Consider the following 21,271-nt stretch of genomic DNA (forward strand, 5'->3'; position numbering starts at 1 on the left):
ACTGAAATCAGAATTGCAAAAAATAAAAACTTTAAAAGTCATAACTTTTATTACCTGTTAATTGGGCTTTAATAGCTTTTTGTTGGGTATGCTAAATGGAAGAACAGTGAGGCCAAAAATAGGCATGAGAAAGCCTTATTCACAGCCTGGTTGCAGGGAGAAGACGAGTTGGTTTAACTGCATGGGTTTTGGGTATTTCCTTGGTCACGTCTTACGTGCCTGTGGCTTCAGCATTCCACACTTGTGGCCCCTGGGGTCTGATGGCTTTGGTGTTCCCCTCCTGCACACTGGCCTGGCTGTGCTCTCTGCTTTTCTTGCAAACTCAAAGTGGTTTTGCCATGGTCTTTCTCCCTTTGCCTACCTCTGGGATGACATCATTGGTACTCTTTTATATCTCCCATCAGCACCATGAAACCTTCACTTTTGTCTACAGGGTACACTATTCTGATGATGCTGATGCTTTGTTATTGCACACTCAGCATGAGAAGTGAAGAGTCTTGTAGTGAGCACAAGTTATGGTCATACTGTTAGTATTTCCCTGAGGCATGCTTACTGTAAGTATGCCCTGTACACTCTTACAGTGTACAGCTCTTAAGTTGTAATTCTTTGGTTTTCAACAGCTAGCCCACTTCCACTTTTTCCATTTTCTATATCTTTGTGGAAGATTATTTTGCCAGTCTTTTTTCTAGTTTAGATTTAGTAAATTATATTTTTAAATGATATAGCCCAAATTCTCAATATTTTAGTGAACATACTAAATATATAATGTATATATTATGTATATAAATGTATAGTCCCCAATTTATGTCGATTTGCACATTTCATTTATTTAACTATTTTGCTCATTTAAACACTTAAATAAACACTTAAATAACAATTTCAAAAATAAAGAATATATGAAGCAGCTACCTGATGTGAAGATGTAGTCAGGACGTAATCTCTGATTTGGAGAGTGAATATTCTGTGGTGGGGCAGGGCACAGTTCTTAGGCTATATCAACACACACAAACTGTCTTGTAAACATTTCTTCTCTTTCAAACTTTTAAAACAAAGCCTGTTTTTGTAAAATAAAAATTGAATCTAAAATGGCTGCTTGTCTTAGAAAGTAGCTGGTTGGTCTGCATTAGTGAGCATCATTTTGTAACCTGACATCTGGCTCCTTTCATTGGAGCAAAAAGGTTAAGTACTTGATTGTAGCTATTTCTGTATCATTTTCTGACTCATTATGTTGAAATTAACTATTTTTAATTTTTTTCCCACTAGACTGAGCTCTTTGAGTGTAGGATATAGGTGCTCAATAAATATTCATTGAGCTAGAAACTGAACCTTATGAAATTAAAGACCAGAACCTTCTCATGGTGACATTAAAAACAGTGATGACAAAAGTAGCCTAGGGCTTGGGTTTTGATAATGATCTTCCTGACAATATTTCAAGAGGAAAATGGTGCTTTCTTAGTTCCGTGGGATTGTCATGGTCCAGATGAAGTGCCTTCAAACTCATCCTGTGTGGCTACTGTGGTCAAACCCCACACTGGCCAGTCCAAAGGGCTCTACATTAAGATTGTTCATGAGCTCCATTCTTTCCTCAAGGAGCCAGAAGAGACATCCATGGATGACAACCCCACTGCAGTTAAATTGGACCAGGGTGGAAATCAGGCTCCACAAGGTCGAGGCAGAAGATGCCTCCCCAAGGCACTTGGCTATATCACTGGTGACATGAAAGAATTTGCCAACTGGCTTAAAGGTATCTACACCACCTTGGAGAAGTGGCGTTGGGGGAGATGGTTTGCTGGTTCTTCTACTAAAATCTTCAGTTATACTCCCCTATCTTGTATTGCTTTTCTTTCCATTTTTTTAAAACTTTTTATCTTCTAACCTGAGACCTTCTTCCATTCTTTTTCTTTTTAATGGAGACAGTGGTCCTGTTCATGTCCAAGGAAGACACCTAGTTCCACCTTGTAATTTTGGTGCTTAAAAACTGAAATTTTACTCTTGGTGATTCATTCCTTTGGCTTAAGGGTGTAAACCTCTAAGCATACTAAATAAGTCCATTCAATGCTTTCTGGAACTGGGGTTCTAGTATGGACATTGTGGACTGAGCAGAAAGAGGATCTGGGTGTCACTAAAGCAGATCTGGATGCTTCCAAGGATCTGGGGGTCACTAAAGGGGAAAGAGTTCAGAGAAAAAGTTTCAAGGAATATCCAAAGTTAGCCTCACCTTGTTCTGAGGGGATTTTGCTCAGGGTAGGCTTGGGAAGGAGACTCGGGAAGGAGCCCCATTTGCCCCACCATTTCCTTAGCTCTGCCCATCTCATCTCTTCCAGACAAACCCCAGGCTCTGCAGTTCGTCGACTGGGTTCTTCGGGGGATATCCCAAGTTGTGTTTGTCAGCAACCCCATAAGTGGAATCCTGATTCTGGTGGGACTCCTGGTCCAGAATCCCTGGTGTGCACTCAATGGCTGTGTGGGAACAGTGGTCTCCACCCTGACGGCCCTGTTACTCAGCCAGGACAGGTAGGCATGTCCCTCCAAGCCTCTGCTTCTTGCTTGAGAACACAGGAGCCAACCAGTGACCCTGGGCAATAGTGATAAAGCCCCACCCTCCCTGGAGAATCAACCTTTATTCCACAGAATGCTTTATATTTGCCTTTAGTCAGCAATCAGGAAATCATTTATAGCCTCTTATTCATAGTACCCGAATAAGCAGCCAGATCCTTTTTGGCAATACATGTGACCAGAATTAAGCTATAAGTAATTCTTATAAATAATAACTAAGGTATAAGACCCTACAGTCCAAAGGGAGTCTACTTCAATGATTGATCAATTATTTATCATCAGCATTTTATTTATTTGGACAAAAAAATGCATATGAATTCAGGAAAAGTTTTAGTGGCTTAATAATTCCACTAATCCCATTATATCTTAGTTCCATGCTTAGTTTATCAAATTCATTCTTCCTGCACAGTGAAAAGGTTAGTTCAGCTTCCAGAGAGATAAATTTTAGTCCCCAGTTATGAAAAGGTACCATTTTAGCCAGGAGTAGAAACTTAATCCATAGGACAACATTTGGAAGTAAGGTTAAATGCTGGGAAGAAAGGGACCCAAGAAAAAAATTAGGTGCTAAAGATGCATATAGTTGAATGGAATAATTTGCCAAGTAAAAGGGATTGTTTTTCTTTGTAATAATTTGGAAATGTATATCTGGAAACAACAAAGTGGAAGAAGATGAAAGTATATTCTAAGTTGGAAGACTTGTGTTGATAAAATCAAAGACACTGTGGAGCTGAATTTACATTTCAAGAATCTTACACCTCTCAGCAAGGAAATCAGGCTTAGGGAAGAGTTTCAAATAAAAGCTCTATTCAAGTCAGAGACCCTAATGATTCAAAAGAAATAATAAATTTTGGAAGGAAAGGCTAGAAGGAAACAGACTACATTGGCTTGCTGATTTCCTTTTCTCTACCCCTTAGGCATGTTGCCTCTGTAGGGGTTGTTCTATAAGTGCATTTGTATGTTATCCATGTATATTTTACTGTTTCATGCTTTGATTAGCATTAGATTTCTAGAGACTTTGCAATAAAACCCTAAATATAATCTCTTTTTCAAATGTAAATATTATCTGGAAGTTAGAAGTGATATTCACGGGCACGTCCAGCCAACATCCGCCCGGGAGGTGTCCAAGCTGTGCCTCTCGCCCACAGGTCCGCCATTACAGCGGGGCTCCAGGGCTACAACGCTACCCTGGTGGGAATCCTCATGGCCATCTATTCGGACAAGGGAAACTATTTCTGGTGGCTGTTATTCCCTGTATCTGCTATGTCCATGACGTGGTAAGTTGTACTTGGTTTTCAAAATGCCTTTTTGAAAAAAAAAAAAAAATTGTATAAGGGGCAGTAGGGGGTGGAGGATGTTATTACCTAGTGAGCACAGGGTTTCTGTTTTGTAAGATGAGATATATTCCGTGAACGGATGGTGGTGATCGCTGTATAACAGTGTGAACATACTTCGTACCACTAAACTGAATGTCTTAAAATGGTTTAAGTGGTAAATTTTATGTTATATATATGGCAATTTCTAGAAAATTATCTTTTTTATTTAGATCCAGGATATACCTATTGGAAACAGGAAGCATTCAAACATGCTGATGCACGTGGCTTCCCCTCACACCTCATTCCCGCCCCCCACCCCCCTCCAGTAACGTTCTGATACAATCGGTTTGGGGAGTTTCCAGGACACTGGGGTTTTGAAGGCTCTTGGAGGATTCTAAAGTACAACCAAAGTTGAGAAGCACTCTCCACCATCAGGAGTCCTCAAACATGCACACTATCAAGACCACCTACAGGGCCAGTTAAAACATGGACTACTGCTCCCTCCCTGAGGCTTCCTGATTCAGTCCATCTGGGATGGGGCCTGAGAATCTGCATCTCAACAAGTTCCGAGGTGGTGCTGACGTGGCTGATCCAGGGACCACACTCTGAGAACCACTGTCCCTATGTAACCCCCCTTACCCACCTGCCCCTGTCCCCCTCAAAGCAATTCTTTACTAAATTCCATTCCCTCATAAGTCCTTCAAACTGGTTTCTATATTGACACTGTCTTAAATCATTTTGTAAGCAAACATTTCCATCTTACTATGATAGATTCAAAATATAAAATGCTGGCTCCACACACACGAGATGTGTGGCTCCACACACATGAGATGTGTGGCTGCATACACACAGCCAACCACGGACAGCGTGCCCACCCTGGCTGCGGCCACAGGTGCGTGCAGGAGAACCTGCCGGCACAGCCAACCTCCTCAGGAGAAACTCCCCACCTGTTCTGAAGACGAGGTTCAAGGACCAGAGGTATCACTGCACAGGGTCACCCACACCCTCTCCCCCGAGTTCAGGAAAACTGGGGGGTTCTAACTTCAAAGCCATGGCTCCTTGATTGGGTCCACAAGTGAGGGAACGAAAAGGGCCCAGAGACCATCTAATCTGATATCCCAGTTTACAGGCAAGGAAACTGAGGGTACCTCCTTGCCCAAGGTCACACAGTTCAACTGCTCAAGGACTTAAACCTCTGCCCTCCTGAGTTTACAGTCTTTTTCCTCCAGTACTAAGTTGAAGACTGAGCCTGCCTCTGGTGGGGAGGGAAGGGCACGTGATCAAGTAGTTTATACAGGGGCTTTTAACTGCTTAAACAATATTCTTTTCATCTGTCTTAAATACTTAAAAATATTTTTTTCTTTTTTATTTTTTTAATATAAATTTACTTATTTTAAATGGAGGATAATTACTTTACAATATTGTATTGGTTTTGCCATGTATCAACATGAATCCGCCATGGGTGTACATGTGTTCCCCATCCTGAACCCCCCTCCAACCTCCCTCCCCATACCATCCCTCTGGGTCATCCCAGTGCACTAGCCCCAAGCATCCTGTATCCTGCGTCGAACCTGGACTGGCGATTAGTTTCTTATATGATATTATACATGTCTCAATGCCATTCTCCCAAATCATCCCACCCTCGCCCTCTCCCACAGTCCAAAAGATTGTTCTATACATCTGTGTCTCTTTTGCTGTCTCACATACAGGGTTGTCGCTACCATCTTTCTAAATTCCATATATATAGGTTAGAATACTGTATTGGTGTTTTTCTTTCTGGCTTACTTCAGTCTGTATAATAGGCTCCAGTTTCATCTACCTCATTAGAACTGATTCAAATGTATTCTTTTTAATGGCTGAGTAATACTCCATTGTATATATGTACCACAGCTTTCTTATCCATTCGTCTGCTGATGGACATCTAGGTTGCTTCCATGTCCTGGCTATTATAAACAGTGCTGCGATGAACACTGGGATACATGTGTCTCTTTCAATTCTGGTTTCCTTGGTGTGTATGCCCAGTAGTGGGATTGCTGGGTCATAAGGCAGTTCTATTTCCAGTTTTTTAAGGAATCTCAACACTGTTCTCCATAGTGGCTGTACTAGTTTGCATTCCCACCAACAGTGTAAGAGGGTTCCCTTTTCTCCACATCTTCTCCAGCATTTATTGCTTGTAGACTTTTGGATCGCAACCATTCTGACTGGTGTAAAATGGTACCTCATTGTGGTTTTGATTTGCATTTAGAGGAAAACAACAGAATGGGAAAGACTAGGGATCTCTTCAAGAAAATCAGAGATACCAAAGGAACATTTCATGCAAAGATGAGCTCGATAAAGGACAGAAATGATATGGACCTAACAGAAGCAGAAGATATTAAGAAGAGATGGCAAGAATACACAGAAGAACTGTACAAAAAAGATCTTCACGACCCAGATAATCACGATGGTGTGATCACTGACCTAGAGCCAGACATCCTGGAATGTGAAGTCAAGTGGGCCTTAGAAAGCATCACTATGAACAAAGCCAGTGGAGGTGATGGAATTCCAGTTGAGCTATTCCAAATCCTGAAAGATGATGCTGTGAAAGGGTGCACTCAATATGCCAGCACATTTGGAAAACTCAGCAGTGGCCACAGGACTGGAAAAGGTCAGTTTTCATTCCAATCCCAAAGAAATGCAATGCCAAAGAATGCTCAAACTACTGCACAACTGCACTCATCTCACACGCTAGTAAAATAATGCTCAAAATTCTCCAAGCCAGCCTTCAGCAATACGTGAACCGTGAACTTCCTGATGTTCAAGCTGGTTTTAGAAAAGGCAGAGGAACCAGAGATCAAATTGCCAACATCTGTTGGATCATGGAAAAAGCAAGAGAGTTCCAGAAAAATGTCTATTTCTGCTTTCTTGACTATGGCAAAGCCTTTGACTGTGTGGATCACAATAAACTGTGGAAAATTCTGAAAGAGATAGGAATACCAGACCACCTGATCTGCCTCTTGAGAAATTTGTATGCAGGTCAGGAAGCAACAGTTAGAACTGGACATGGAACAACAGACTGGTTCCAAATAGGAAAAGGAATTCGTCAAGGCTGTATATTGTCACCCTGTTTATTTAACTTATATGCAGAGTACATCATGAGAAACGCTAGACTGGAAGAAACAAGCTGGAATCAAGATTGCCGGGAGAAATACCATTCACCTCAGATATGCAGATGACACCACCCTTATGGCAAAAAGTGAAGAGGAGCTCAAAAGCCTCTTGATGAAAGCAAAAGTGGAGAGTGAAAAAGTTGGCTTAAAGCTCAACATTCAGAAAACAAAGATCATGGCATCCGGTCCCACCACTTCATGGGAAATAGATGGGGAAACAGTGGAAACAGTGTCAGACTTTATTTTTCTGGGCTCCAAAATCACTACAGATGGTGACTGCAGCCATGAAATTAAAAGACGCTTACTCCTTGAAAGGAAAGTTATGACCAACCTAGATAGTATATTCAAAAGCAGAGACATTACTTTGCCAACAAAGGTTCATCTAGTCAAGGCTATGGTTTTTCCTGTGGTCATGTATGGATGTGAGAGTTGGACTGTGAAGAAGGCTGAGCACCGAAGAATTGATGCTTTTGAACTGTGGTGTTGGAGAAGACTCTTGAGAGTCCCTTGGACTGCAAGGAGATCCAACCAGTCCATTCTCAAGGAGATCAGCCCTGGGATTTCTTTGGAAGGAATGATGCTAAAGCTGAAACTCCAGTCCTTTGGCCACCTCATGCGAAGAGTTGACTCATTGGAAAAGACTCTGATGCTGGGAGGGATTGGGAGCAGGAGGAGAAGGGGACGACAGAGGATGAGATGGCTGGATGGCATCACTGACTCGATGGACATGAGTCTGAGTGAACTCCGGGAGTTGGTGATGGACAGGGAGGCCTGTCATGCTGTGATTCATGGGATCGCAAAGAGTTGGACACGACTGAGCGACTGATCTGATCTGATAATGAGTGATGATGAGCATCTTTTCATGTGTTTGTTAGCCATCGGTATGTCTTCTTTGGAGAAATGTCTGTTTAGTTCTTTAAAATGGATTAAAGATCTAAACGTAAGACCAGAAACTATAAAACTCCTAGAGGAGAACATAGGCAAAACACTCTCCGACATAAATCACAGCAGGTTCCTCTATGACCCACCTCCCAGAATATTGGAAATAAAAGCAAAAATAAACAAATGGGACCTAATTAAAATTAAAATTTTCTGCACAACAAAGGAAACTATAAGCAAGATGAAAAGACAGCCTTCAGAATGGGAGAAAATAATAGCAAATGAAGCAACTGACAAAGAACTAATCTCAAAAATATACAAGCAGCTCCTGCAGCTCAATTCCAGAAAAATAAACGACCCAATCAAAAATATTTTTAAACCTAGACTTATAACTCATTGTGAGCAACCCCAGAGCATAATTTTCCACAAGCCAAATAAGCTGAGAGTTGACTTTTTACTTTGCTGCTAAGTCACTTCAGTCGTGTCCGACTGTGTGACCACAGAGACGGCAGCCCACCAGGCTCCGCCGTCCCTGGGATTCTCCAGGCAAGAACACTGGAGTGGGTTGCCATTTCCTTCTCCAATGCATGAAGGTGAAAAGTGAAAGTGAAGTCGCTCAGTCGTGTCCGACTCTTAGAGACCCCATGGACTGCAACCTATCAGGCTCCTCCGTCCATGGGATTTTCCAAGCAAGAATACTGGAGTGGGGTGCCATTGCCTTCTCCAACTTTTTACTTTATGTAAGAATTATTTATGACAGGATTTATTCCAGGTGTGTTTGGGTTTGAGTATTTTTTTTTTCCTGTCAAAAGTTTGCCAACACAACACTTTAAGGACATATTTGCTAATGAAAAAAAAAAAGCCCCTCTATAGCATAGATATTCAGTTTATCAGTGTGGCTTGTCACATGCATATTCTTCCAGTCTATTCTGTTGTTGTTTTTAGTCCAGTTTTCTCGAGTGCCTTGAACTCCGTGTTGAGCAAATGGGACCTGCCTGTCTTCACTCTGCCCTTCAATATGGCGTTGTCAATGTACCTTTCTGCCACGGGACATTACAATCCATTTTTCCCAAGCACCTTGATCACACCTGTCACCTCAGTTCCCAATGTCACCTGGCCTGACCTCAGTGCCCTGCAGGTAAGATACACTATCTTCTTATATCCCGTTCCGCCTCCCCTGGGCTCTGGAAGACACTTCCTGGTTAATTGTTGGTGGACATCAGACCTTACGAGACTCAGCTCTGGAGTACCCTTGGCAGTTTCTCTTGCTGTCTAAGAGCTTATTCGTTCTACTCCAAATCTTTGGGTTCTAAGGGATTTTTTTAAAGGACTGTGTGGTCAAAACTAACTTTTCCTACTCTTTTCCTAACACCTGCAGTGCTAACTCCAAAGTATAGCTCCACTTTGTCAAAATCCTGACACTTTGTTCCAAACTTTGCCCTTATTTTGGAGGGGCAGGGTATCTGATGGGGGCCAGCCCTTGAGGCAGGGGCCGGCAGCCTGGGGTTCTGTCCTCCCTGACTTACCTTCCCCAATCAAAAGAACTGGTTGCTCACTGTTAGATCCCATCTCAGAACCTCTCTATTTTGCTTTTTCTTATGGTGGATCTCCTAAAATATGTACAGTAATTCAGATTTCTTAGCTTTAGGGGCATCAGAGTCATTGTTTTTTAAATATTAACACAAGTTCCATCTCACACTCCCTAAATCATAATCACTGGGGTGGAGTCTAGGAATCTGTTTTAACAAGTTCCCCAAACAGTGATGTGGGCCAGAGTTTGAGAACCATTCTCTTAGGATGTATGCTGTAAATATAAACATGTATAGGGATAGTACTATTTTTTAAAAGCCTGCTTGACCCAAATCAAATTCCAGCTCTTTGTATTGGTGTTTATTTAATAAAGTTGTCTAAGTTTTCTCAAATATTAAAAAATAAAGAAAACACTTGAAATCAGAAGAAGATCAACCTTACATTTTTTAGTGTCAAGAGACTGCCTTTCCTGCTCTCAGGTTATTAAACCCCTCTGCTGTCCTCTTTGCTGGGCAGTCAAAGTGTGAGGAGTTCAAATAGCCTTTTCTTTAGCTTTTGTACAGAAAATGAATGGAAGTATTTGGAAATAACTCAGAAGGAAAATTTAAAAATTTATCAGGATTACCCGTGAAAAAAGTAGCATTAGTTGAGCTGTCTAAAACTGCCCAATACAGAAGCTATTAACCCTACATAGCTATTTTAATTTAAACCATTTGTTAGCTTGAATAAAACCTTGTGCCTTCTTCTTAAGAACTCCAATTCTGTGAACACATTATCTGAGTTCAGAACTCAGCCAGAAAGCTATAATTAGGATATTTAAATATATTTTTGTGTTCTAAGGACTAACAGTTGTTGATAACTGAAACAAGCTATCTTGGTTTAAATTAATACATGCTCTCTGAAAAAAAAAGATAAAAAAATAAATTAAAAGAATTTTAATTAATTTGTAAGATAAAATTTTAAATAAATAAATTTTAAAAAATAAAAAATTTAATTTAATTAATGAATGTTCTCACTAGCAACAGAAATGTAAATATGGTCCTGATTCATGAACCTGCCGGTAATTGCTTCTGAGCTGTTCATAAGATAATCTGACTTTGGGTCTCTGACCATAGCACTGACAGCTGAATTGCAAGGGAGTAATAATACTTCTATTGACCATAGAGATGTATTGATGTATTGGCCTGAGAACTGATGGAGAGTTGAGAATAGAAGTGTAAGAGGTGGTCCCTACCATCCTCGCTGGGAGGTGTGGCTGATCCTCACAGTGGGGAGCAGGAACCCCACATCGGGAGCTTATCAGCGACCAAAACTAGGTGTCGGTGCAGGCCACAGAGCCAGCGAGCGAAGGGATCTGGAGAAGGAGGGCCCAGCGTGCAGCAGGGAGAGCTGGTGGGTCTCTGGGGGTAAAGCGACTGAGACTTTTCTGTAGAGCAAGAGAGAATTGTAAATGTTAGTAACTCTGATCTTGAAAGATAAGATACGCTAAATCTAAAATGACATTGCACTGTGTTTGTGGGTATCCTATGGGTTTCTGTCCAGTCGTTTTAATGGCCATGTTTTCTAAATTGTTTCCTCAGCTGCTGAAGTCCCTGCCTGTGGGTGTGGGTCAGATATATGGCTGCGATAATCCGTGGACAGGGGGCATCTTCCTAGGCGCCATCCTCCTCTCCTCCCCACTCATGTGCCTGCACGCTGCAATCGGGTCCTTGCTGGGGATAATAGCAGGTGAGTGTCAGACTTGCTCCCAGATACTGAGCACTGCCTCCGCCCCGTTGCTGTCTCAGGTATCTTCTACATTCCAGACCTTTCTTGAAGGCCTGCTTCCAAGGGACCAATGGGAGTTCTCAGACGCCTTCCCCACCCCCAGGCTCCTTCCAGAACATCCTGCCTTTAGTCCAAAGCTCTGACCCCTCCTGTCTTCCCTAATAGGACTCAGTCTTTCAGCTCCATTTGAGGACATCTACGCTGGACTCTGGGGCTTCAACAGCTCTCTAGCTTGCATTGCAATTGGAGGAACGTTCGTGGCACTCACCTGGCAAACCCACCTCCTGGCTCTTGCCTGTGGTGAGTATTCCCTGAACGTGGGGAAAGTTGCTCGTGACTGTGGTATCAAAATCCAGAACAAACAATAAGAAAGGACTGTGTGAGAAACTACAGCTGGAGTTCTAGTGTGAGCCCCTGATACCTGCTAAGTGTGTCACCAGGACAATGGGCCTCCCCTCTCAGGGAGGACCCAGGTCTGCTCTGCCTACCTCATTGCTCATGTTGAAGACTGGAGAGCCTGCTGGGTCATATTAACCATTTTACAATATGTATTTGGTGGGGGATACAAACAACTTCTCTGTGTTCTTCATACTAATTGTTTGACCCAAGAAACTGAAAGGAAACAAGCTAAATACAGCCAGTTCTCCTGGCAAGTCTGGTGGTATTAACGGGTCCTTAGAGAATCACATTAATATGGCTGCTCTCAAACGGGAGCAAACATCAGAATCTCTTGGAAGCCTTGTTAAAACCCAGATTTCTGGGGCCTAGCCCCTGTCCCGGACTCATTGTCTGTTAGAGCCGGCCGGGGAGGCAGGGGAGGAGCTTGCATTTTTAACAAGGTGCCAGGCGGTGCTGATGCTATTCCTCTGGGGACCACATTTTGAGACCTGTAATATTAATCCTTTCCGAGCTCCAGGCCAGACTCAGGCTGTCAGAGCTAGAAGGGGTTCTGGAGAGCTCCATGACATCCTTCTCGTTTTACTGTTGGAGTTCTAAGAGCAGAGAAAGTGATGCACTGAAAGGCATCCATTAGGGGTAGATGTAAACCCAGAGTCCATACTTGCTAACAACTTCCAGAGTTACTCCCACTACGCTACTCTCCCTTCCTTCAGTACCATTCAAGCCCTTAGGTAAAAACAGACCTCAAGTGCTTCAGATTTGAAAAGCTAATGCATTTCCCAGGCCATTGCAAGGGGTGGCTTATTCACCCATAGCTTCCAGCATCCCTAATTCAACACAAGTTACAAGTATGTAAGATAATATGCTAGAATGAAAGGAATGATCCTTCCTGGGGGACAAAGGAGTGGAAGGATATTGGAACAAGCAAGAGTTTCTGTAATCTCATGGAAATATTTGCCAAGATTCAGTTAATCACCAAACTAATCAATCATTAGTTGGATGATTTATCACCATTAATCCAATAATGGCTGGATTTATCACCATTAATCAATCCAGCCATTATTAACGTGGTGGACCACATGTCAGGCAGGATTTGGAGTGAGTTCTTGCATTGGGCAGGATGTGGGACAGGACCAAGGATTTCTAAGGCTTTATTCAATTTTGATTATCTGATGCTGTAGCAAGATTAACAGAACTCAGAAGCTCTGGAGTTGCCATTCACATGTTATTTTGTCAGTTTCTTTATAGTTACATAACTGTTTCACCTACGAGCCGTGTCAAACCTTTTGCTCACTTGTTTACAAGCTTAGGGCAAAGGAGAAAAGTAGAGACAGATTATGTGGCCTCCTGAGCTCATGTGGGATAAACCCTTTTATTCTGAGATGGGTCTGAGGTTTCAACCTTTATCTCAGGTGCAAACCGGTATTTTTTCTCTATTGGTAGCAGTAGAAAATATGTACTAAACATTCGTAGTACAATCCAGACAGTACTAGGAAGAGCTAGGGGTTCAGAAGCTTTAGATCCTAGGTGGCTCCTGTGTACAGAGAGCAGAAGCCAGGCAAGTAAGAGAGAGAAGCCCGTGGGGACCACATGATGCAGAACCAAGAGACTCACAGGCCAGGAGTCCCTGGGGGAAATACAATTCAGAATCATCCAAAAGCACCTCCTAGAAAGGGTGGCTTTTCTGTAAGTCCTAAAAAGTAAGAGGAGGAATTCCAGTTGTTGCAAAGCATGGTCTGGGCCAGTGTATGGACAGTCTGAGCACATCCTTAAAGATCAAGCAAAAACTGTCTTGGTCGCAGAAGTTGCTGATAAGGTCTATGAAGGTCTTTTCACAGATCATGGAAAAGGAGAAGACAAAGATGTTTACAAATGTGTTTCCCCAAAGCTGAGATATTTTCATTATTTTCTCTCTGTAATTTTATAGTAGTACAGGACTGTTGTACAAAACAAACAAAAATTCAATCAATACAGAAGAGTATAAAGTAGGTGAAAACACTTCATCCTACTCCCTAGATAGAAATTTCCTGCCTCCTACTTATAAGGACCTCATGATTACATTGGATCTACTTGGCTAAGGTTAATCCCCTATCTCAAAATCTTTAACTTTATCATAGCCGCGAAGTCCCTTTTGCCATGTAAGGTAACATATCACAAGTTCTGGGGATCAGGACGTGGACATCTTTGAGTGCCTTCGTTTTGTCTATTATACCTACCTTCCTTTGGATGGATCCAGATTTTCTTTATTAGTTCAGTGGTTAAGTCAGTATAGAATTAGTTAAGAGCCCAGACACTGGTGCCAAAATCCTAGCTCCCGTATTTTCAGCAGATGCCAAATGCACCCGACAGAGGCCATGTGAATTTGCCGTGCCACTGGCAGCGTGGGGGAGCGCTGTTCCATCCACGCTGGGCACAGTCCTCAGTCCTTTTTATCTTCGGATGTAAACTTTTGAGACAGACCTCCAGTCCCTCTTGTAAAGCAGATCTCACACTAAAATACACAGCAAGTTTCTGCCTGCCCATGTCACCAAACAAAAGATCAAACTTGTCAGCCAACGTAAATAAATAAAGACATTTATTATAGAGCTCCTCTTTTATTAACTCCTGTGGCTTTATCAGGAAGCAGACATGGGAGTCTCTGATAGAAGCCTGGTATATCTGCCTTCCCTGTGCCCCTAAGCCAGAAATTGCACAGCCAGAGAACTCCTCAATTTTGTTATTTTCTCACTGCAAACTGTAAACACATTTTGGATCTCTTCTTACAGGTTGTGTTATCATCGTAGGACTTTCATATGGAGGTCTGTGGGGAGGGATGTTGTCTGTGAAGAACTGGGATTCAGTCTTCCCTTCCACTGAGGGAAGCGGAGGGCCTTTTCTCTCCCTCAGCTACTCAGCACACTGTTAGGGGCATCACCTCCAAACCATGATGTCCAGAACTTCATCTCTACTTTAAGGCTTTCCCAGCCCAACTCAGCTCATCTTAATGATGGGCAACAACTATTAGCTAGTCTGATACTCTTACTTTAGAAAGAAAAGCAACATGGAATTGAAAGAGCTTAAGCACCAACAGGGTGCTGATAGGTATTAAGCTACTCTACTCCTAGGAGAGAAATGCAGGAAGGACTCATGTGCTCAGGGGCGTGTCATAAAAGAGCCAGTGCTCAGGAGAGCAGGGACAGGGTGTCTCCACACTTAGCCAATGGCTAGTGAATATTTCTTGAATGAATGAATGAACTAAATGGGGAGGGTGGGGATGAAATTATCCAAGCCAAGCAGAGAAAATCTTCCAACCCTTCTGCTCAGAGCAGTACCTCCTTTTCTATGATGACAGAGATGAGTTTATAGCTGCTGCTTGTGAAAGTACATAATTTCATTTAAGAGTCATTACTCCCTATAAAGAACCTCTTCCAGCTGCCTTTTTACAATGCAACTAGATTCCTAGTTCAGTGACTTGTTGTCTAACAAACAAAATGGCAGAGCTGCGATTTGAAGCCCAGACCATTTCCAAAGATGAGCCTTTCCTGTTAGCATGAGACACTTCATATGTGAAAGAACTAGGTATAATATTGAACAAAAAACATCAGGATAAAAAGATAAAATATCAATAAAAGGATGGAAATCTATAGTAAAGTAAAAGATCATAGAGTCTCTCCCACCACCCCACCCAACTCCCCCAAGTAGCAGATGTGTTTCTTGATGGACATGAAGACCATATGGTGAGTGTGGGTGGCCCAGTTGGCCATGTGGCCATTATAAGAAGGTCATTCTTCAGGTGGTCTCTGTGAACCCTAAGGGCTTCCCTGAGTCTCCTTGGGCCCAAGAATTGAGAGTTAGTTAGCTGAGCTCTTTGTTTCTGTTATTTTACATTGAAGGCCATACACATACTCAAATTCAGTCAGTTCAGTTCAGTCGCTCAGTCGTGTCCGACTCTTTGCGACCCCATGAATTGCAGCACGCCAGGCCTCCCTGTCCATCACGAACTCCCAGAGTTCACTCAGACTCACATCCATCGAGTCGGTGATGCCATCCAGCCATCTCATCCTCTGTGTTCAAATTACCTACTCTCAAAAATTCATGCTCAAAGTAAATAAAAACACAGGATGTTAACTCATTGACATGTATGCTGACCTTTACAGTTTTAGGGAAAATATTCATACAAAGAGGAATCCAGGTCTTTGGTCAGTTTCTGCTGATTTCTCCTATATACATATACCATGGCTTTTTTTAAGCTGTGATTTCTAACCATTGATCTGAGAATCTCAGATGCCGAGAGATTGTATGTTACTTCAAGGAACATTCATAAGTTTCATTTTAATTATGCTTGGGTAAAATAATGGGGAAATGTATTTACTATGGAAGGCCTTTTCCTTAAGTATTATATTAGCAATAACAGCAAAAAAAGTAAATAGTACCACAGAAAAGCTACCTTTCTTGAGTACTTACTGTGTGCTAAGCCCAAGCATTACCCTCTTTCACACTCACATCAACTCTTGAGAGCAAGGTTTCCATTACCCCCTTGTACAGGTGAGGAAATGGGGGCTTTGAGTGGAGGCTCCAAGTTCCTAAGGGGTGGAGCCTGGATGCAAACCCAGAGCTGCTGACTCTAAGCTCAGACTTGTCACCAGTGTGCTGGGCTCACTGGTAAAATGCACAAGTTTACGTTCCAGGGATTTATATTGAAAGGAGTCCAAGCACTCTTTCTTTCCCTTTTCTTTCTCCTAGCCCTGTTCACTGCCTACCTGGGAGCCAGCATGTCACACGTGATGGCTGTGGTAAGTTTGCTCTAATCTCACTTTCTCATCCATGTGATTGGTCAGTTTTCAATGATACAGAAACCCTCCTGAAGTCCACCTCAATGGCGTCCCAGGGCAGGATGCTTGACAGATAATCACTGTAGTCCATCTTCTGGACCCACCTGTCCTCATTTACCCTCCAGCATCACAGTAAACCTTAGCCCAAACTATAATCGCCAGGCTTGCTAAAAATATCAGATTGTTTGTCTTAAAGAAGTGAAACTTAGCATGTATATTATCAAGTCCATACTTTAACTCTGAGTGTCAAAAAGTTGACTTTAGAATATCTTTTACTTAAACAGAAAGCTGGGACTATGTAGAGGTTGAGAAATCAGAAAAGGAAAGAAAAGGATAATTGGCTAAAGATCCAGATTTCTTTTTAATTAAGCCAAGACTTTTTCATACCCTTAGTCTTTAAAAAAAAAAATCCCCAGTCGGTCATCAGTAAGACTTTTTTAGACCCCTGTCCTAAATTATTTAATAAGCAAAATCATCACCTATTAAGTGCCTCTGGCCACTTCTCCTTCCTTTTCAGTACTGTTCAGCCCTTTGACTTTCTCCTTCCCCTCCCCTGAGGAGCCCAGTACCCCCGGCTGCTCTGGGGCCCCCCACCTCTCAGTTCTCTTCCTCACCCACCAGTGCAGGGGATGCCAGGCCAGTTCCTGGTAACTGCCCATCCATACAGACATGGTCATGGCTGCCAGTGGGGCAGGACCGCATCTAGTCCTCTTCACAGCAACACAGAGAGCTGACCTGGGAGGGTCCTTCTGGAGACACAGTTATCTTTATGGTGGAATGTCAAAGCCCTGTTACAGGCATGATGAGATGCCTTAGAGCTTGAGGGGCCCTTCACACCCCAACAAAAGTTCACAGACCTTGGCCTGTGAGCCAGAATTGGGCAGGCTACAGAACGAAGTCATCTAGGGAGATTGTGAAAAATCCCGATCCTCGGGCCCTGTACCTTGGCATTTCTGGTAGAGTAGATCTTATATGATGCTTGGTTATCTGTGTTTTTTTTTAAACTCTTCCAGATGATTCTGACGTGCAGTCAAGTTTGGGTACCATCACGCCCGGGTTGGTGGCGGGGGAGTCTATAGGGCCAAACCTAATCAAGTACATGATGTAGGCTCAGAATTGCTTGAGTTGTCATGGACGCACAGAAGGAGGAGCTACCCTCAAGGAGTTTAGAGTCTGTTTGAGAGATGAAACAAAAAGAAGTAAAGCAAATAGATTCCAAGACCTGGTCTGGGCAGAGGCCAAGGGGAGAGAGAGCTGAAGTCATCAAAGACAGCCTCATGGACGTGATGAGTGGTCGGGAGCTGTTGGTGGTTGCTAAGTATCATCTCTAGGGGCTAAGTGTCATCTTTGCACATTCGCTGGAATGTGCACATTCGCAGGAAGTCTGACTGTGTAAGAGGGAGGGCAGGGCATGCATCATCCCTAAGGAGTGCATGCTGACATTTTAGGAGCCGAGTGTCCTGAGATCTTAGACTCAGTCTCCATGGGGACAAGTGGAGTCCAGAGTCGTGCCTCCAGAGAGTTATCTCCTGAGCTGAATGACAGTGGTGTGAAGCCTGTGCTTTGTGCAAGTTAGCTTTCCAACAGGATCTTAAAGAAGTGTGTGGCTTGTCTCTTTCTGCAGGTCGGATTGCCATCTGGTACCTGGCCCTTCTGTTTAGCCACACTACTGTTCCTCCTGCTGACCACAAAAAACCCCAACATCTACAAGATGCCCATCAGTAAAGTCACTTATCCTGAGGAAAACCGCATCTTCTACCTACAATCCAGGAAAAGGACGGTTCAAGGGCCTTTGTGAACGCAGCCCCCATCCACAGCCGTGGATGGTCACAAGTCATTTCTGACGAGCTGCCCCATTGACTTCCAGAGCTTCAAAACTGTTGTTTTTACCAGTAACAAATTTCATACTAAACCATTAGTGATCTGTTCTTATGCTCACTTTGTATCTCCTTCAGACTCTGGAACATCCCTGAACAAGGGACAAGACACACCAAGGTGATGTCCTCTGGCTGTGGAATTTTAAACCCTAGTGGGGCATTGGCACTAAGACTGTACTATACTTATAGAGTCAGAATGTTCCAACAGAAAGAGGAAGGAAGACCAAAGCTAATTATTGATATTTATTGATATTCTTGGTGTTTGATTGTACATGAGGTTAACAGTATTAATTAAAAATTAATCTCTATAAAACCAATCTCTTATAATCTCTATAAGCCTTAAGTGAATGGAATTCACAGTCACAAAATCAAAGTCAGCCTACAATTCGCAGACAAGCCATTGGGCAGATTTAAAATCAATGCAAGTTACTCATTACAACTGTGGTCAACATCACAGGGCCCATCACTGAGCTCCCTCCCCAGGTCCTCAACAGAACAGCCTTCACGCTGCCCCCGTGTGTGGCATTCTCTTACAGGAGACGGTGGGTTTGTTTCAGGCTGGCAGAGCTGCAGGAGGGAGAATGGGATCCCATCCATCAAAATTATCCTGTATTATCACTTTTCTTGGTTATTGCAAAGGATTTTTTTAGGTAGCTTATTATCTTTTTATTGTGAGAATGGATTTGTTTTCAGTGAGGTAAAATAAAAGAAGTTCCTGGCTATAAAGCCTGGCTATAAAGTTCCTAGATATTAAAGAAAAGTTAAATTTTTCTAAAATATTCAGCATAGCTATTTTCATTTTATTCCCTAAATTGATTCTGTAAAGGCCACAAAAACAGGGGATCAAATATCAAATCATCAACATCCAAGGGCCCTTTAAAGCCACATTTTCAATTCATCTAAGGATGTCATGTATTACAAAGACTGAAAGTTAGTGTCAGATTGCTTCTGAGTGCTTAGAAGTTGCTTAATTCTTACTTTTAAAAAAATTCACTATTTTCTAAACACTTACAATATTCTCACTCAAAAACCAATGGTATTTGAACCACCAAAAAGAAATATGGATAAAGAAGCCTCCGGTTGTGCTTTGTTTGTGTAAGCTCTCAGTCCTGTAAAGATTCTATAACCTAACATGCTGAATATAGCAGTGGGAAGCTTCAGAATTTTAGAGGATTGGAAAGTGAAACTGGAATCTTAAAGGTTTTTTCTTCTTTGAGTTTGAAGTAGTCAGTGCAAACTATAGGAACAGAAGGGAAGTAAACCCACAATTATTTTAGGGAAAAGTTCACTTTTTCATTTTCTCAGGAAAACACTGTTTCAATTTAAAAACCCTGTGACCTTTTGAAACCATGACTTTGCAACTGTCATAGAGTCATGTACATTTCTGTGAAAAAAACTAAATTTTCAGTGTTTGAAAAATCTCTTTTGTTAGGGAATTTGAGAAATAGGAGTTCAGAGGGGACAGACAAAAAAAGCAAGCAGACCAAAGATCACCAGCCCTGGAGACCCTGGGCATGGCTAAGCGAACCAGAGCCTCTTTGTGTCTCCAAGCCCATCTTCACACTGAAGCCCTAGCGGGCTGACTTTCTTCCCATGCCCACACACAGACTTGCAAACAGGAACAGTTTCAAACCTTGTAAGTTGTCTAAATAGTATTCATTTTCTCAAGCTATTTTGGTTACTAAGTATTATCCTAACAATTTTAGCAAATATTTTATTGATCTTCTTAGGGGGCATTTGTATTCTTTTCTATTGCCTGTATAATAAATTTCTATGTAAGAATATGAATAAATTATACTCACAGCTCAGTTTTGTGTGAATTTTGTTTCAGTCATATGTCTTTTATAGCTATTGTACATATTAACAATCACCTGCATAGGTGTGTATGTATTAATACTAGAATCCTTCTCCCTTTCTTTATACTTCATAATAGCACCAGATGCATAGTTGAGAAAACCATGTTCAATTTCTGATTTATGAGCTCTTCTCCCTCAATATCCCCTCAACTACCCACTGGTCTCCTCACTCAAGAATTAGAATGCATTCCTGAGAAAAGTCACAGATGTTCAGGGCATGCTCTTAACACTTTGAGAAGAAGATCCTGGGAGCCAGACAGGCCCTGGGCACCCATCAGGACTGACCATGGGCCATGACCTGCCTCAGGGGTCAGTGTTCCAGGATAAACTACTGTTCAGAATGTATTATCCTCTGAGGATAAATGCCAGTGCTTGTCTCTGCCTCCTTTCTCCCAAGCTTAGCATGTGTGAAAGAAAACAAGGTAAAAATGGAAATTTAGTCCAACCACTTTCAAACGTTGCCCAAACAGGAAACAAAAGGAGGCTACAGTGGGCTGGTCCCTTGAAGTGCCCTCTGTCAAACAAAACCACTCCCACATTTGGTTTCAAGATAGTAAATCTACAAGAGTGACCTGCCCCCTTCGGTATGATGTAGAAAACACAGAGATCACCTCCCAGGCGGTTCCGTGGTGAAGAATCTCCCTGCCAATGCAGGAGATGCAGGAGACAAGGGTTCAGTCCCTGGGTGGGAAGATCCCCTGAAGGAGGAAATGGCAACCCACTCCAGTACTATTACCTGGAAAATCCCACGGACAGAGGAGCCTGGTGGGCTACAGACCATGGGGTTGCAAAGAGTCAGACACCACTGAGCAACTGAGCACACAGCACAGAAAACAGACAGAAGGTTTAGACGCTCTTTTGCTAAAGACTCCAGACACCATATTCCTTTAGGAGTTACAGGTCCCAATCTTCTTGTTACCCAGACCCCTGATAACTGTGGCATACATTGAGATGGAAGGTTAAGTTCCAGGAGATCAGGAATTTCCAGGGGAGGGGGGGTAGGGGGCGAAGCTTGCAAGAATATTTTTGAGGTTGCTAAGTATTAATATCCCCTGGAGAAGGAAATGGTAGCCCACTCCTGTATTCTTGCCTGGAGAATCCCCATGGACAGAGGAGCCTGGTGGGTTACAGTCC

At 42.5% G+C, this 21,271-nt stretch overlaps 1 protein-coding gene across 9 annotated transcripts in view; it reads left to right on the top strand.

Moving 5' to 3' along the window:
• The window catches only part of SLC14A1 (solute carrier family 14 member 1 (Kidd blood group)), a 55,013-nt gene extending 36,419 nt beyond the window's left edge, over positions 1-18,594 (top strand). For all 9 annotated transcript variants that reach the window (XM_070778981.1, XM_019987020.2, XM_070778979.1 and 6 more), the window contains 8 exons: positions 1,591-1,744; positions 2,325-2,514; positions 3,702-3,830; positions 8,843-9,035; positions 11,008-11,155; positions 11,360-11,494; positions 16,316-16,365; positions 18,029-18,594. In XM_070778981.1, coding sequence (XP_070635082.1) covers positions 1,591-1,744; positions 2,325-2,514; positions 3,702-3,830; positions 8,843-9,035; positions 11,008-11,155; positions 11,360-11,494; positions 16,316-16,365; positions 18,029-18,202 — 1,173 coding nt within the window. In that variant the 3' untranslated portion in view covers positions 18,203-18,594. The remainder of the gene's footprint in view (positions 1-1,590; positions 1,745-2,324; positions 2,515-3,701; positions 3,831-8,842; positions 9,036-11,007; positions 11,156-11,359; positions 11,495-16,315; positions 16,366-18,028) is intronic.
• The last annotated feature ends 2,677 nt before the right edge of the window (positions 18,595-21,271 follow it).

This window comes from Bos indicus, chromosome 24 (assembly GCF_029378745.1).
Source record: "Bos indicus isolate NIAB-ARS_2022 breed Sahiwal x Tharparkar chromosome 24, NIAB-ARS_B.indTharparkar_mat_pri_1.0, whole genome shotgun sequence".
NCBI classification, from domain to species: domain Eukaryota; kingdom Metazoa; phylum Chordata; class Mammalia; order Artiodactyla; family Bovidae; genus Bos; species Bos indicus.